The 14,359-nt window shown below is 56.3% G+C and overlaps 1 protein-coding gene across 5 annotated transcripts in view; it reads left to right on the plus strand.

Annotated features, from left to right (window-relative positions):
• Positions 1–9,906, plus strand: part of ASH1L (ASH1 like histone lysine methyltransferase) — a 174,162-nt gene extending 164,256 nt beyond the window's left edge. For all 5 annotated transcript variants that reach the window (XM_082703453.1, XM_082703455.1, XM_082703457.1 and 2 more), the window contains 9 exons: positions 400–648; positions 1,244–1,330; positions 2,109–2,199; positions 2,943–3,081; positions 3,188–3,360; positions 4,296–4,462; positions 6,039–6,079; positions 6,915–7,216; positions 7,564–9,906. In XM_082703453.1, the coding sequence (XP_082559579.1) occupies positions 400–648; positions 1,244–1,330; positions 2,109–2,199; positions 2,943–3,081; positions 3,188–3,360; positions 4,296–4,462; positions 6,039–6,079; positions 6,915–7,216; positions 7,564–7,655 (1,341 nt within the window). In that variant the 3' untranslated portion in view covers positions 7,656–9,906. The remainder of the gene's footprint in view (positions 1–399; positions 649–1,243; positions 1,331–2,108; positions 2,200–2,942; positions 3,082–3,187; positions 3,361–4,295; positions 4,463–6,038; positions 6,080–6,914; positions 7,217–7,563) is intronic.
• The last annotated feature ends 4,453 nt before the right edge of the window (positions 9,907–14,359 follow it).

Genomic DNA, 14,359 nt, shown 5'->3' on the forward strand with positions numbered 1-14,359 from the left:
AACAGGAGAATTGAGGGGAGGACCTGGGGACAGAAACAAGCAGAGTGGACAAGTAGGAGAACCCGGTGGGTGCTGGGCGCCAGCACGCTTTCTGCCCACCGCGCTTCCGTGTACACAGCCTGCGGCTGCGGGACAGTGAGCGCTCACGCCGCCGGCTCCGATCGGGGTCTGCGGGGTGTGCAGGGTGTGCGGGGTGTGCGGGCCCAGGACGGTGGACAGCCGCAGAGGAGACCGGAAACGCACGCTCGGGTCCCCGTGCCTCCTGCGGGCTGTGTGGACGGGCGGCGGGCCTGTCGCTCTGACCTGAGACCCGCGCCCCGAGATCGGGAGCCACGGCCCCACACACTGAGCGCCCCCCGCCCCAGAAGACCCACCAGGCTCTCCCCTGCTCTCCCGCAGAAGTACTACGGGCGCAAGTCGCCCATCGGGAGGGACGTGTGCCGCCTGCGGAAGACCTACTACAACGCCCGGCACGAGGCGGCGGCGCAAATCGACGAGATCGTGGGGGAGACGGCGAGCGAGGCCGACAGCAGCGAGACGTCGGTGTCGGAGAAGGAGAGCGCGCACGAGAAGGACGACGACGTGATCCGCTGCGTGTGCGGCCTCCACAAGGACGAAGGCCTCATGATCCAGTGCGACAAGTGCATGGTGAGCCCGCACCGGCCGGCCTGCAGGCTGGGGAGGCGCCGCTGCGCTCCCCTCGCGGTGCACGGGGGGCCGATCCCCTCCGCGCCCCACACTTTCCCTCGCTGCGCGCCCACGTGCCCTCTCGGCCCGCGGGGCACCGCACGTCTGTGCAGGACGGGGCTTCCCGCGGAGCCGCCTCCCTCGGGAGCTGAGTGGACGGCGCTTCCGACGGAGGAGCGTCTGCGCTGCGCTGCCCGGTTGGGGAGTGGAGCCAGGAGGGGCAGGGGCGCGCGGGGCAGTCCCGGGGCTGCAGCCTGGAGAGCATGGGGGGGCGGGGACTCACCCCTTCTGGCACCCGGTCCCTGGGCGTCCGCGGGGCTGGACAAGGGCCTCTGCGGTGCTGTGGTGCTCCGCTTTTCCAAACGTGCCGGGGGGACCAGGCAGGTACTTGGTTCAGGCGAGCTCCCCTTTCCCCAGTCTTAAACCATTTCTGACTTCGCACTTACCTACTTCTCCCTTAGTTCCTGTTGGACCTCACCCGTCCTGCTGCTGAATTTTTTTGTTACTTTATTCTTAGCCGCAGAGCCCCCTCCCACCCGCACTCTTCTTCCCACAGGTGTGGCAGCACTGCGACTGCATGGGGGTGACCTCGGACGTGGAGCACTACCTGTGCGAGCAGTGTGACCCGAGGCCTGTGGACAGAGTAAGCTCCGTCACCTGCCCTGCTCCTGGGGCACCGCATTTCCCCCCGATAAACCACTCAGCCTCTCTGGGCCTTAGTTTCTTACACTCTACACTAGGGTAATAATGCTGCCCTTCCTTTTCCCAACATGTGGTCAGAGGGGAAGTACATTACGTAGAGGCCTCTGGAAGGACTGGTGCCGAGCACACTGTCAGCTCCCCACGCGAGTACACAGGCCGGTCTTAGGTCCACGGGTCAGGAGAGACAGTGGGTTGGGTGACTTGTCCAAGTTGCTAAGCGGGTTTTATCCTGGGTCTGCTGTGTCTGTGTGTGTGGTCTCGGGCAGGTGTTCGCTGTGAAGGGAAGCCTTTGGGGCAGCGCTCCGGGACAGCGGTTGGCATTCCGAGCGGACGTTTCTGTGCTCTGAGGGATGCGCTGTGCAAAGTCCGGCGTCCCTGGCCTCCGGGCACTAAATGCTGGTGGCTTCCGTGAGTCCTTGTGACAGTCACTGTCCCGGCTCACGCGTGGTCGTGCTCCGCAGGGGTGCAGGAGCAGCCGTACGGTCAGTTTCCTCCGGCTCCTCGGGGCACTTGGCCTGTTGGTCTCGTTCTCCGCCTTCACTTTCCTAGTCCCGCCCCTGCGGCTTCCGTCTGGGTTCATGTGTGTTGTGTTGGCCTGACTGAACAGTAAGTCTCCAATGGTTGCGAGTTCTAGGTTTGAGTTCTTTTCCTCCTGAATGGAGATCAGTAGGCGGGTGTAGTAGTCCCGGCCCTCACCCCCGGCTTTCCGTTCTCACCAGGAGGTACCCATGATTCCTCGGCCCCACTATGCCCAGCCGGGCTGTGTCTACTTCATCTGTTTGCTCCGAGATGACTTGCTGCTTCGTCAAGGTGGGTGCCCACGAGCTGACCCTGCTCCGAGCAGCGGGAGCATCTGCTCTCTGTGTAGAAGTTACGGTCCCCGCATGACCACTCGTAGCAGTTAAATACAGTTGACCCTTGACCATGCAGGGTTCAGGGGTACCGAGCGCCCCCGCCCCACCCTGGATGCAGTCAGAAATCCACATACAACTTTTGACTCTCCAAAAACTCAACTGCTAATAGCCTAATGTTGACTAGAGCCTTGCTGGCATTATAAATAGTCGATTTTCACATATTCTGTATGTTACATGTATTGATATATTGGATGCTTATGACGGAGTAAGCTAGAGAAAAGGAAGTATTAAGAAAATCATAAGGTTTTTTACATTACACCCACAGTGCTGTGCTGCACTCATTAAAAAAAAAGTGCATGTAACTTGAGCCGTGCAGCTCAAACCCACGTCATTCAAGGCTTGGCAGTATTGGTCTGCTATCCTTCAGTCCTTGGGCTTCACACGTTTTCCCCTCCCCCACATAAAACTAATTCAGAGAGACCAGAGTGTCAATAAGCTAAGTTTAGGACTGAGAAAAACTTTTGCAGGATTCCAGGAGATGGAGGACCTCCCTCCTGCCCTCCCCATAGTCCGAAACTGACGAGCATCGCCCTCACACGGCCCGTGGTAGCTCTCTGTGTCTGTCGTTTTAGACCTTAAGCCCTTCCCTGTAGATTGAGTTCACGCAGGCATCATTTAACGTGTCCTGTGCCTCCCTAGGCGACTGCGTGTACCTGATGCGGGACAGCCGGCGCACACCTGATGGCCACCCAGTCCGCCAGTCCTACCGACTGTTGTCGCACATTAACCGAGACAAACTGGACATCTTCCGCATTGAGAAGCTTTGGAAGAATGAAAAGTACGTGTTGAGGTCCTCTCTCTTCCCCCAGCTCTGCCCTGCCAGCGCCGAGCCGAGTATGGCCGAGGATCTCGCAGTCAACTAAACCTCTCCCTTTCTTCCTTAGAGAGGAACGGTTTGCCTTTGGGCACCACTACTTCCGCCCCCACGAGACCCACCACTCTCCGTCCCGCCGCTTCTATCACAACGAGCTATTCCGGGTGCCACTCTACGAGATCATTCCTTTGGAGGCTGTGGTGGGGACCTGCTGTGTCCTGGACCTTTATACTTACTGTAAAGGTCGGTAACCTGAGCTGCTGGAGAAATGGTCTCCTGTCCCCTGTCCCTTCCATCTGCAGCCGCCGCTCCCTTCTTATGTCTCTGATAAGAGCTTGTCCCAGGCTAGCCGTGAAGCTTCAAAGAGCTATGTTTTCTCTTTCTTTTAGCTAGCACTTGGTGCTCATTTAACAAAGGGTTTCTTTTTCTTTTTTTTGCTTGATACTCAATAAACATTAATTTCCCTTTGTTTTTAACTTAGTTCACATTTCTTAATAACGTCTGCTCCGCGTCCTAGTAGCATCGTCACAAGGCACACTCTTCCAGCAGCCCATTCCAGAACCCCAAAGGCCGTCATCAACTCTGGACATGAAACAAACCCAAAAAGCACACTAGTTTTTTAAGCTCCGTGGTCGCTGGCGTAGGCTGTGGAGCGCGTCTGTTCTCAGACTCCAGCCCCACCACTTTCTACCGGTGTCCCTGGGCCGCTGGCAGGAGCGATCGGTGCCTATCATGGTGAGAAGCAGCTCACCTTCTCTGTTGTAGCAAATGGTCCAGAAGGATACGTACTCCATTCAAGCAACAGCCGCCTGGGCTCCATCATCCTGGGGACTCCATCCCTTGGTTATAAAGTCCTCATTTCCAGATGTGCCCCCTCATTCGTCCTGCCTTTGCTCTCCTGGAGTCCGCACGCTGTGCTCTGTGTCCCTCAGATTGCTGCAGCACTGGGGTGAGCTGCCTGTCTGGGCCCCCCCGCGGCCCACCCTTACACTCAGAGATACACACACCACTCCTCGCCTCCACTTCTAGCACTGCTGTCTGAGGACTCTGCTTTCTTCTGCAGTCACCACATGCCTCTCCGCGTCCCTCCCAGTGGTGCAGACTCCTCTCTGGGCAGCTCAGGCTTAAGGTGAAGGAGGGAAGGCAGGAGGCTTCTCTAACAGTATTTGAACTCCTAGGGAGACCCAAAGGAGTGAAGGAGCAAGACGTGTACATCTGTGACTACCGGCTGGACAAGTCCGCGCACCTGTTCTACAAGATCCACCGGAATCGCTACCCTGTCTGCACCAAGCCCTATGCCTTCGACCACTTCCCCAAGAAGCTCACTCCCAAAAGAGATTTCTCCGTAAGTCTCGTCCTCCTACCTGTCGTACAAGGGCAATATCGTTCCCACGGGGAATTCCTAGGGTTGGAACCTTCAGGCTCTCCGCTACTTCATCCTGTTAGTCCATCCCGAACTGTAGGAATCGGTCTCTAGTTACTAGGATTTTTTTCTTTGTCTTTCTCTCTCTCTTTTTTTTTTTAAGTAGGCTCCATGCCTAGCATGGAGCCCGACACAGGCCTTGAACTGGTGACCCAGAGATCAAAGACCTGAGCTGAGATCAAGAGTCAGACGCCCAACTGACTCGTCCACCAACGTGCCCCTGTTTGGGATTTTTAAACAGCAAACATACATTTATTCTGCATTTCCGGGCACGTACATACGCTTGCTCGGCCTCTCTCGGCGCGCCCACACATCTGTTCGGCATTTTCTGACGCGCGCACACACCTGTTCTGCACTCCCCGGCACGGGCTGATTCTCAGCGAGTCGTCAGTGTCCGCATTATCACCAGGATTTCTTCGCTCGTCTCTCCCCGCTTCACTGGCTTGGCCCTTGAGCTCATGTAGTTTTTAAAGATGTTATTTATTTATTTGACAGAGAGACACAGCGAGAGAGGGAGCACACGCAGGCGAGCAGGAGAGGGAGAAGCAGGCTCCCCACAGAGCAGGGACCCTGGATCATGACCCAAGCCAAAGGCAGACGCGTAACGACGGAGCCACCAGGCGCCCCTTAGTGTAGTATTTTGTTGAGTTTTCATATCCATAATTTTAAGCAAGCGAGCCGAGAGAATAGCAAGAACCCTGAGAAAACGTTGGTGAAAATAGTTCAGGGCTTTTCCCATGTATCTCTGCACTTAAAATGTAAGACACCATCTTTATATAAAATGTGAAAAGTACAGAGGCATTACACAGAACACAACCACTGTTAACATTTTCATTTCTTGCCTTTTTCATATGCTTTTTCTTGAAATTGTTGAGAACAGAGTGCTCCAGTCCTGTGCCGCTCATCGGTCCGCAAAGGCTTTGGACGTCCGTCCGCCCATCAGTGCATTTGCTGTCCTGAAACTCTGGACTGAGCTACTCGTCCTCGACTCTGCTTTTTGTGGGCTTCTCAAAACTTGGGGCCGTCTTGCACTCTGTTCTTAACGTGTTAAGAATGTTAAGAACCCTAGAATGTTAAGAAACCGTCTAACCAGAAAGAAACTCTATGTCCATTTCCCCCTATTGTTTTCGGATTTCTCTAAACAGTACTTACGGCTTGTTCTCCCCACCCACCACCAAGCCCTGCCTCTCCTCTGGTCTCCTTTGGTCTCGCTCAGGTCAGCCTCGAAGCCCCAGCCTGAACTACTCGGGCGTTAGGATGGGGCGGACGGGACTGGGAGCCCGTCCCCCTCACCATGGTCACAGGCGGGCAGGACACCGCACCCACTGTGGCCTTACGGACTGACAGAAGGACTGACCTTCCGCCCTTAAAACACAGCCACCCAGCTCGGAAGGGCTCTGCCCTGTGTTTGCTTTCCTTTGTCGCCCTCCCTGTCCCGTTTCCCAGCTCGCCTGAGCCAGCTCCCGCAGCAAACTCAACGCCTTCCCTTTCTTTGCAGCCTCATTACGTCCCAGACAACTACAAGAGGAACGGAGGGCGGTGAGTGCGCGGGGAGAGCCCTTATGGGGGGGGGGGGAGGGCCGGCGACTTGAGTGTTGCAAGAGCAGCAGCACAGACCACCCGGCCCCCTGAGAACTGGGGACTCTGACAGTGGCCTGTAGAGCCGGCAGCGGCTCGGAAGCCCTGGGTGTCGGAGGCCTGGGCCTTGACGGAGCTTTAGTCGGGCGTGGGGAGCGAGACTCACAGGGAGCAGGAGGAGGACATGAACGCTCTGAGACGGAACTCTAGACCGGTGCAGAGCAGTCTCCTTCTCGAAGGTTTCTGTAAGCTTGTCCCATCACCTCGAGACGTGTCCGTTCTTGGGGCCTCCGTCGAGGACCTGCCGTCCTGTAGCTGCTCAGGGCAGAGCGTTCGCCAAGCGTGGTGGCCGCGGAGCTTCCACTTGTGCTGGTTTTGACCGGAGAGTCTTGTTCTCGGAGAAGGAGCAGTGAAGGCTTCCCTTCGATTCGTTTCCTCGGCTTCCTTCCGCGGTCGGTGGCGTCCTGAGGACAGCCCGGAAAGGCGGGCGGACGCCCCTGCGGACGGTCCCTGTCGGGGGACTGCGGGCGTCACAGGGTCACGTCGCACTTCTCTGCCAGCTGGCGGCGTGACCAGCTCCGCGGTGGTGCATGCTTCCCTGAAGGACGGAAAATGGAGTTTTCTAATTAGAAAGTACATTTCAGAAAAAGGCCGTGACTTGTGCATAATGATGGCCAGAGCCGAGGCTTCTAAGAGCTCGCTCGGGATCCCGAGCCGGCCGGAGCCCCTCCCCCCCGCCCCCTCCCCTCCCCTCCCCTGCACGGCCTTCGTCAGAATTCCCACATCCCCCTGGCAGGTCGTCCTGGAAGTCCGAGCGCCCAAAGCCCCCCCTGAAAGACCTGGGCCAGGAGGACGACGCTCTGCCCTTGATCGAAGAGGTTCTGGCCAGCCAGGAGCAAGCCGCCAACGAGATGCCCAGCCTGGAGGAGCCAGAGCGGGAGGGGGCCGCTGCGGACGTCAGCGAGGGGGCCAAGAAGCCGGAGGAGAGTGGGCAGGACCCCCAGCCCGCACGTCGCCCTGAGGAACGAAGGCACAGCCAGCGGGAGCGACTCAACCAGATCTTACTCAGTCTCCTTGAAAAAATCCCCGGGAAAAACGGTAAGACAGAATTGGGCTCGTGTCCCGGGTTTAATTGAAAGGGGAGATTAGGAAGGAAGGAAGGAAAAAGAACAACTTGCCACCCCTTGCCCAGGACGGCGAGTGTTCTGCGAAAACGTCCTGGTTCTCTGGTGGGCCGCGCGCCCGGTTCCATCCCGGGAGGGGGACCGAGTGACGGGAGCTCACACCCCCCGCTCCCCGGAGCGTCTCCCCTGAGGCTGGAGGCAGGCCCGAGGTGCCCAGAGGTCGGAACAGGCGTCACCGCACTCCTGTGACCTCCTTCGAGCTCAGACCTGGAGCGAGGAGCAGGAGGGGTGGTCGCTGAGCCTCCCTGGTTCCGTTCGCAGCCATCGACGTGACCTACTTGCTGGAGGAAGGGTCGGGCCGGAAGCTGCGGAGACGCACTTTGTTCATCCCGGAAAACAGCTTTCGGAAGTGAGCGGCGCAGCGGCTCGAGCGTCCGCCGCCGGTGGAGCGCCCAGTCCTGCCTCTGGGCCTCGGAGCGCGGCCGGGGCGGGCGGGGCCGCGTCGCTGGCGTCAGGTACTTCACCCGCCGTGGAGCTAGCGGAGAGGAAGGGGGTCTGTCTAAACAGCGCGCTCCGACTCGGGCTCCTCTCCACCGCTTCCCCCAGCGGGTTTGTGACGGGACGAGGACCGGGCACACGGGGGTGACCGGAGCCTCGTGGAACTTGACAACACTCGCTCCTGCCCCCAGGCTGGGTCTTTCCGTGTCACCGAGCTGCTTCCTCTGCCCAGGGGTCCCGCCCCGTCCAGCGGGAGGGGACCCCCCCCTTCTCGGTGGGCTCCAGGAGCTACCCCCAGAGACCTCAGACAGAAGCGGCAGCTGGGGCCTCTTTCCAGACAGATCCTCGCCCGGGAGAGTTTCTCCTTTCTTGCCCAGTCAGGTCAGAGTAAAACGCGAACTGCCGAGTCCAAGCACTTGCGCCCTCCGCGCTTCTCCCTGCCTCTCCCCCCGGAATGTAATCGTGGGTCAGGGAAGGCCCCCATGGGGTCAGAGGGCACAGGACTTGCGGTCGTGGTTTTTGTTTTAACCTTCATAACCTGCCAGACCTGGTTTTTTCTAACAAGAAGGCCAGGCCCCTGCGGTACCCGGCTGCACCCGCGCTGTGGCCGCGTGTGTCTGCCGGGCCCCAGGGACGGAGACGCGTCTCAGAACAGACTCAGTGTAGAGCCTCCGTAGAAGCGACCCCCAGCCTCCCCCGAGTCAGTCCACAGACGCCGACAGTGTTCGCCGGTCAGAGTGTCTGTCGTGAGTGCGCAGCATCAGCTCAAAACACTACTCTCGCTTCCTCCGTCACACGGATTCCAGTGTCCCGCTCTTAGAGACAGGGCTCGCCCCCCACGTCCCATGTCCTCCACCCCCTGGTGACGGCAGCAGGAGGGACATCATGATGTCTCCTTCCTTCCCCTTCTCTTGGCCAGAAGTTACCAGACAATACTGTCTCTTTAAAAATAAAATTTAAAAAGCTTTGCTTTGTTGTCTTCTCAGACATACATATGCATATACGTTTTAGATGTTCTTATAAGAGAAAAGATGGATTTTTAAATGTGCCAAGTTGTGTGTGTATATATGTCCGTACGGATGTGTGTGTGTGTCTGCTGCGCGACTCGGGAGCAGTAGAGCAGGACGCACGGCCCCACCGTTCTCGAAACCCGGACCAATGCTGTCCTCACTGTACATTTCCCCGTGATGCCGACGCTCTGACTTGTTTAGGTAGAAACACGGACACCTTCCATTCCATTGAATCTTTGTTTCTTTTTCTCCTTTCTGTGTCGATCTTGAGGGAAGAAAAACAAACAAAAGAGACAGGGGATGCCAAAGATCCCCTCGAGCAGAGAAAAAGCAGAATAAATATTTTATTAAAGAAAAAAGAGAATTAAGAAAATAGTTTGGAGTATTTTCTTACTGTAGAGAAGCACTGTACATTACGACGAGACCTGGGTATGAGATACGCACGTGCGGAGCCGGACCGTCGCATGCCACGCCACGCCACGCAACGTTTAAGTGGTTTCCTTTGGTTTTCATCGCAGGGAGCTGGGGGAGGGAGGTGGGAGATAGGGCACTTTGGGGGTCTCCTTTTAGTCAAAAAGCAGGAAAATGACAAGAAAGAGATTAAAATTCAATATTTCCTTGAATAGTGTTAAACACTAAAATTTTAAAAAAGACAAAAAAAGAAAAAAACTTTGTAAAATGTGAGAACAGAAGCAAAAGACACTACGCTCTGTCATTTTATCTTTCTTTTGTTGAAAGACTAAAAACTGAAATGTTTTTTAGACAATCAAATGTTAGGTAAGTGCAAAAACTTGTTTTTTCTTACTGGTGTAGAAATTAATGCCTTTTTTTATTTTTCGGTTATTTTATAATAATGAAATAAAAAGAACCCCCCAGCTGCCGGGTGGGTTTCGGTGTTTGCAACGCGGGGCAAGGCACTACACCACTGCGAATAGATACAGTTAGTCTGCATGTCTGTAGGCTGTGTGATTGCGGAAAACATAAATGCTGCTAATATATTTCCTTTTTACAAAAGCATATCTAAATAGATGATTGTTTTGATGTTAATCTTTGTAAATTATGTATTACCGATTTTAACATTGGATGTGATTGCATAAAAAGCTTGCATCTCAATCCTTGAAAGTCTAGTATTAAATGGAAACACTTTTCCTAACAACAGAGTGGTGAGCCTGCTGGTTTTTTACCCCCTTCCTGTCCTCCACGTCTCTTCCGGGGTCTCCTTCCTCCGTCCTGTTTCCAGACCGGTCTTTTCACCACCGCGCCGCCAGCGTCCGCCCTAAGCCAATCGCCCCGCAGACTATCACCGCGCACAGACGCGCGCACACACACGCGCGCACACGCGCACACGCACCTGCTGGTACTCATGAGTCAGCCCCAGGCTTGGGGACAGTTACTGCAGGCCGCTGTGTCCCACCGTTGCCATAGTAAGCAGCTTCCATAATGCTCATCCACTCACATTCACAGCAGCCCTTTCAGGAAGGTACCGAAACCCGACTCTTTCATAAGATTTTATTTATTTGACAGAGAAATCACAAGTAGGTGGGGGGAGGGGAGAGGAAGCAGGCTCCCTGCCGAGCAGAGAGCCCAACGCAGGGCTCCATCCCAGGACCCTGAGATCAGGACCCGAGCTGAAGGCAGAGGCTTAACCCACTGAGCCACCCAGGCGGCCCCAAACCCGATCTGCAGCAACCCAGGTGACGTCGCTTGCCCGGGCCTCCAGCTCGTTAGATCACCTCGGGATAGCCCCGCGGTTACTACTTCCCATTTCATAGAAATGAAAACAGTGTCAGCGACTTCCCAGAGGTCACCCAGTAACCAGTGCTGGACTCAGAATTCCAAAACCTTCATGTTCATCTGCAAACAGAAAAGTGTCAGAAATAGCCCATGTGGCCCTACTAAGGAAGACCGACTCAATCCTGCCAGCAAGTGCAGGGCCCAGCGGGGGTCAGCCCAGGCCGCGCGGTGGTTTGGGATCTGCAAACCAGTCCGCGCGTTACCTCACATCAGTGAGAGAAGGACCACAGCATTTCGGCGCAACGAACATTCGACAACGTACAACGTTCTTTTATCCCCGATAAAAACCCTTCGAACAAAGCACGCTGCCAGGGAACACACCTCAGCATGACTAAGGCCACGTACAAGAACCGCAGCTGCCACAACACCCGCTGGTGGAAAAGTGAGCGGCTTCCCCCGAGCTCGGGAACGAGACAGGGGTGTCCGCTCTCCCCGCTTTGATCGGACGCAGTCCTGGAAGCCCCCAGCCGGGAGCCATCAGGGAAAAGCCGCGCCTGCCGCCGAACGCCGCGGATGGCACGATGCTGCACACACGACACCCCAACGGCCACCGGGAAACTGCAGAAGCGACGGGTGATCTCGGGGGCGTTGCAGGACGTCCGGAAACCGCAGCATCGCTACCGGCCGGCGACGAAGCCTCGCGTAGAGAAATTAAGAACCCCCCCATCCCGTTTACACCTGCACCAGAAACAATCACACACCCAGGAATGAACTTGACAAAGGAGGCGAAGGACCCGTACCCGAAAACGGTACCGACGGCAGACAGTGCAGACGGCGCCCACAAACGGAAGACGACCCGGGGCTCGTCGACCGAGGACGACTGCGGCGAAAATGTCCGAACTCGGGGCGTCTGGGGGGCGCCGCCCGTCAGGCGTCCAGCCCTCGGCTTCGGCCCAGGCCATGATCTCCAGGTCGTGAGACGGAGCCCTGCGCCAGGCTCTCTCCGGCCGCCGCCCCCTGTGCCCACTCTCTCCCGCAAGTCAACGCAAGCTCACTTAAAAACTTAAAAACGTCTGCACTGCCCAAAGCCAACCATGGATTCAATGCCATCCCTGTCAAAATGCCAACAACGTTTTTCACAGAACGAAATCCTAAAACCTGTGGGGAAGCGCAGGGACCGAGGAGCCAGAGCAATCTTGCAAAAGATAGTCAAGATCGGAAGTTGCGACAACTCCGGATTCCAGGTCCTACCGGAGCTGCGGCCGTCCCAACAGTGGTTGGCACAGGACAGAGTAGAGAGCCCGGAGCTGGACCTACAACCAACGGCTATTATTCTGGGGCTCAGGAGGCGAGAACGCGCAGCGGGAACACACAAGCCTCCCCGGGTGGCGAGCGAAACCGGCCGCCGAGCGCAGCCCAAGTCGGAGCGCGCTGGGCCTCCGCAGGGGGAGACGCGGGAACTGAAGCCGGAAACATCCGAGAAAAGAGCGCCAGGCTCTGTCGCCGGCCACAGCAACATCTTCCCAGATGTCTCCTGAGGCAAGAGAAACAAAAGCAAAAATAAACTCTTGTTACTGCATCAAAATAAGCTTCTGGGGCGCCTGGGTGGCTCAGGGGGTTAAGCCTCTGCCTTCAGCTCAGATCATCATCCCGGAGTCCTAGGATCAAGCCCCACGTTGGGCTCTCCGCTCAGCGGGGAGCCTGCTTCCCCCCTCTCTGCCTGCCTCTCTGCCTGCTTGTGATCTCTGTCAAACAAATAAAAAAAACTTTAAAAAGGGGCGCCTGGGTGGCTCAGTGGGTTAAGCCGCTGCCTTGGGCTCAGGTCATGATCTCAGGGTCCTGGGATCGAGTCCCGCATCGGGCTCTCTGCTCAGCGGGGAGCCTGCTTCCCCATCTCTCTGCCTGCCTCTCTGCCTACTTGTGATCTCCATCTGTCACATAAATAAATAAAATCTTAATTAAAAAATTTTAAAGTTGGGGCGCCTGGGTGGCTCAGTGGGTTAAAGCCTCTGCCTTTAGCTCGGGTCATGATCTCAGGGTCCTGGGATCGAGGCCCGCATCGGGCTCTCTGCTCAGCGGGGAGCCTGCTTCCTCCTCTCTCTCTGCCTGCCTCTCTGCCTGCTTGTGATCTCTGTCTGTCAAACAAAAAAATTAAAAAAAAAAAAATTAAAAGTCAACTGACAGAATAGAAGGTATTTGCAAATGACACATCCAATAAAGGGTTAGTATCCAAAATACATAAAGAACACCAAAAGATAATAATTAAAGCTAGTAGAGGACCCGAACAGACATTTCAAAGACCTCCCAGTGGCCAACGTGAAAACACGCTCAGGATCGCTCCGCTCCGCATCCAGGAAACGCAAATCAAAACCACAGGGACCAGCCGCCTCACAGCTGCCGGCATGGCCAAAACCAAAACCACACGGACCAGCAAGTGCTGGTGAGGCCGCGGGGAGCAGCCCCCGGGCGCTGCTGTTGGGAACGCGGCGAGCACAGCTACTGAGGAAAACAGCGTGGAGGTTCTTCAAAAACTCAAAACTAGAATTACCATCGGATCCAGGAATGCCACTATCGGAGACTTACCCAAAGGACGGGGAACACTCATTCGAAAAGATGCGCACACCCCTGTGTGTTTTATTCTTTTAAGATGTTCTCACGCGCGCTGCGCCGACCAGGCCCCCGGCGCCCTCGTGCGCACCTGTGACCGCACTCGCAGCAGCTGCACCCAGAGAGCAGGCAAGTGTCCCTGGACAGATGAATGACACACACGACAGAACCCTACTCCTGCAAAACCAGAATGAACTCTGGCCTCGTGCAACAGCATGGCCGGAACCAGAGGGTATGATGGTAAGAGACATACGTCAGAGAGAAATGCTGTGCTTTTGCCCACATGCGAATTTAAGAAATGAAGGAAATTTAAAAGGAGAGAAACCCCAAAACAGACCCTTGTGTTAGAAGGGGGGCGGGGAGCGATGGGGGAGCAGAGTAATGTGCAGAGTTAACGAACCACTGCACCGCACGGCAGAAACTAACATAGCTCTGTATGTTACCTTTGCCGGAATTTCCATTTTTAATCTAGTTTTTAAAAAATAGAGTTGCCTGGGGCTTCTGCGGGGCTCGATGGGTTAAGCATCTGCCTTCGGCTCAGGTCATGATCCTGGGATCATGCTCCCTGGGATGGAGCCCCGCATCGGGCTCCTTGCTCAGTGGGGAGCCTGCTTCCCCCTCGGCCTGCTGGCCCCCACTTGTGCTCTCTCTCTGACAAAATCATTTTTTTCTAAGATTTTATTTATTTGACGGAGAAAGCAAGAGAGCACAAGGAGGCAACGCAGCAGAGGGAGAAGAAGAAGCAGGCTCCCCACTGAGCAGGGAGCCCGATGTGGGGCTCCATCCCCAGACCCCAGGATCACAACCTGAGCCAACTGAGCCACCCAGGCACCCCCAAATAAAATCTTTAAACAGAAAAAAATCACAGTTGGCTGCAAGAGCCGGATGTCTGTCGGGCAGGCGGTGCCGCGGGCGCAGAAACAGCACACGGCCCTACTTCCTGAGCTCTTCAGCCTTGGTCACGGAAGCGCTGCTCCCACTACGGCTGTTCCAGACAACACGGGCGAGTGACAGCACAGAGCGGGCGCACTCACATCTGCGCCACTTCCTGACGCTCCGCAAGCCTGTGCGGCTCACTGCGCGTGCAAGCCTGAGTGAGACCGGCAGCCGTGACGACAAAACACTGCCGGGTCCCAGCAACACTCCAGCACGACTGTTCCGAGTTACCAGGGGGACCCTCTCCCCATCAGAGCCAGCGTATGGGGACAGGAGTCAGGCAGGGCAGAACCGGGTCCTGGAAACCGGACGCTGTGACAGCCCCACGGAAT

The sequence above is a fragment of the Mustela nivalis genome (genome assembly GCF_964662115.1).
Source record: "Mustela nivalis genome assembly, chromosome: 16".
NCBI lineage: Eukaryota > Metazoa > Chordata > Mammalia > Carnivora > Mustelidae > Mustela > Mustela nivalis.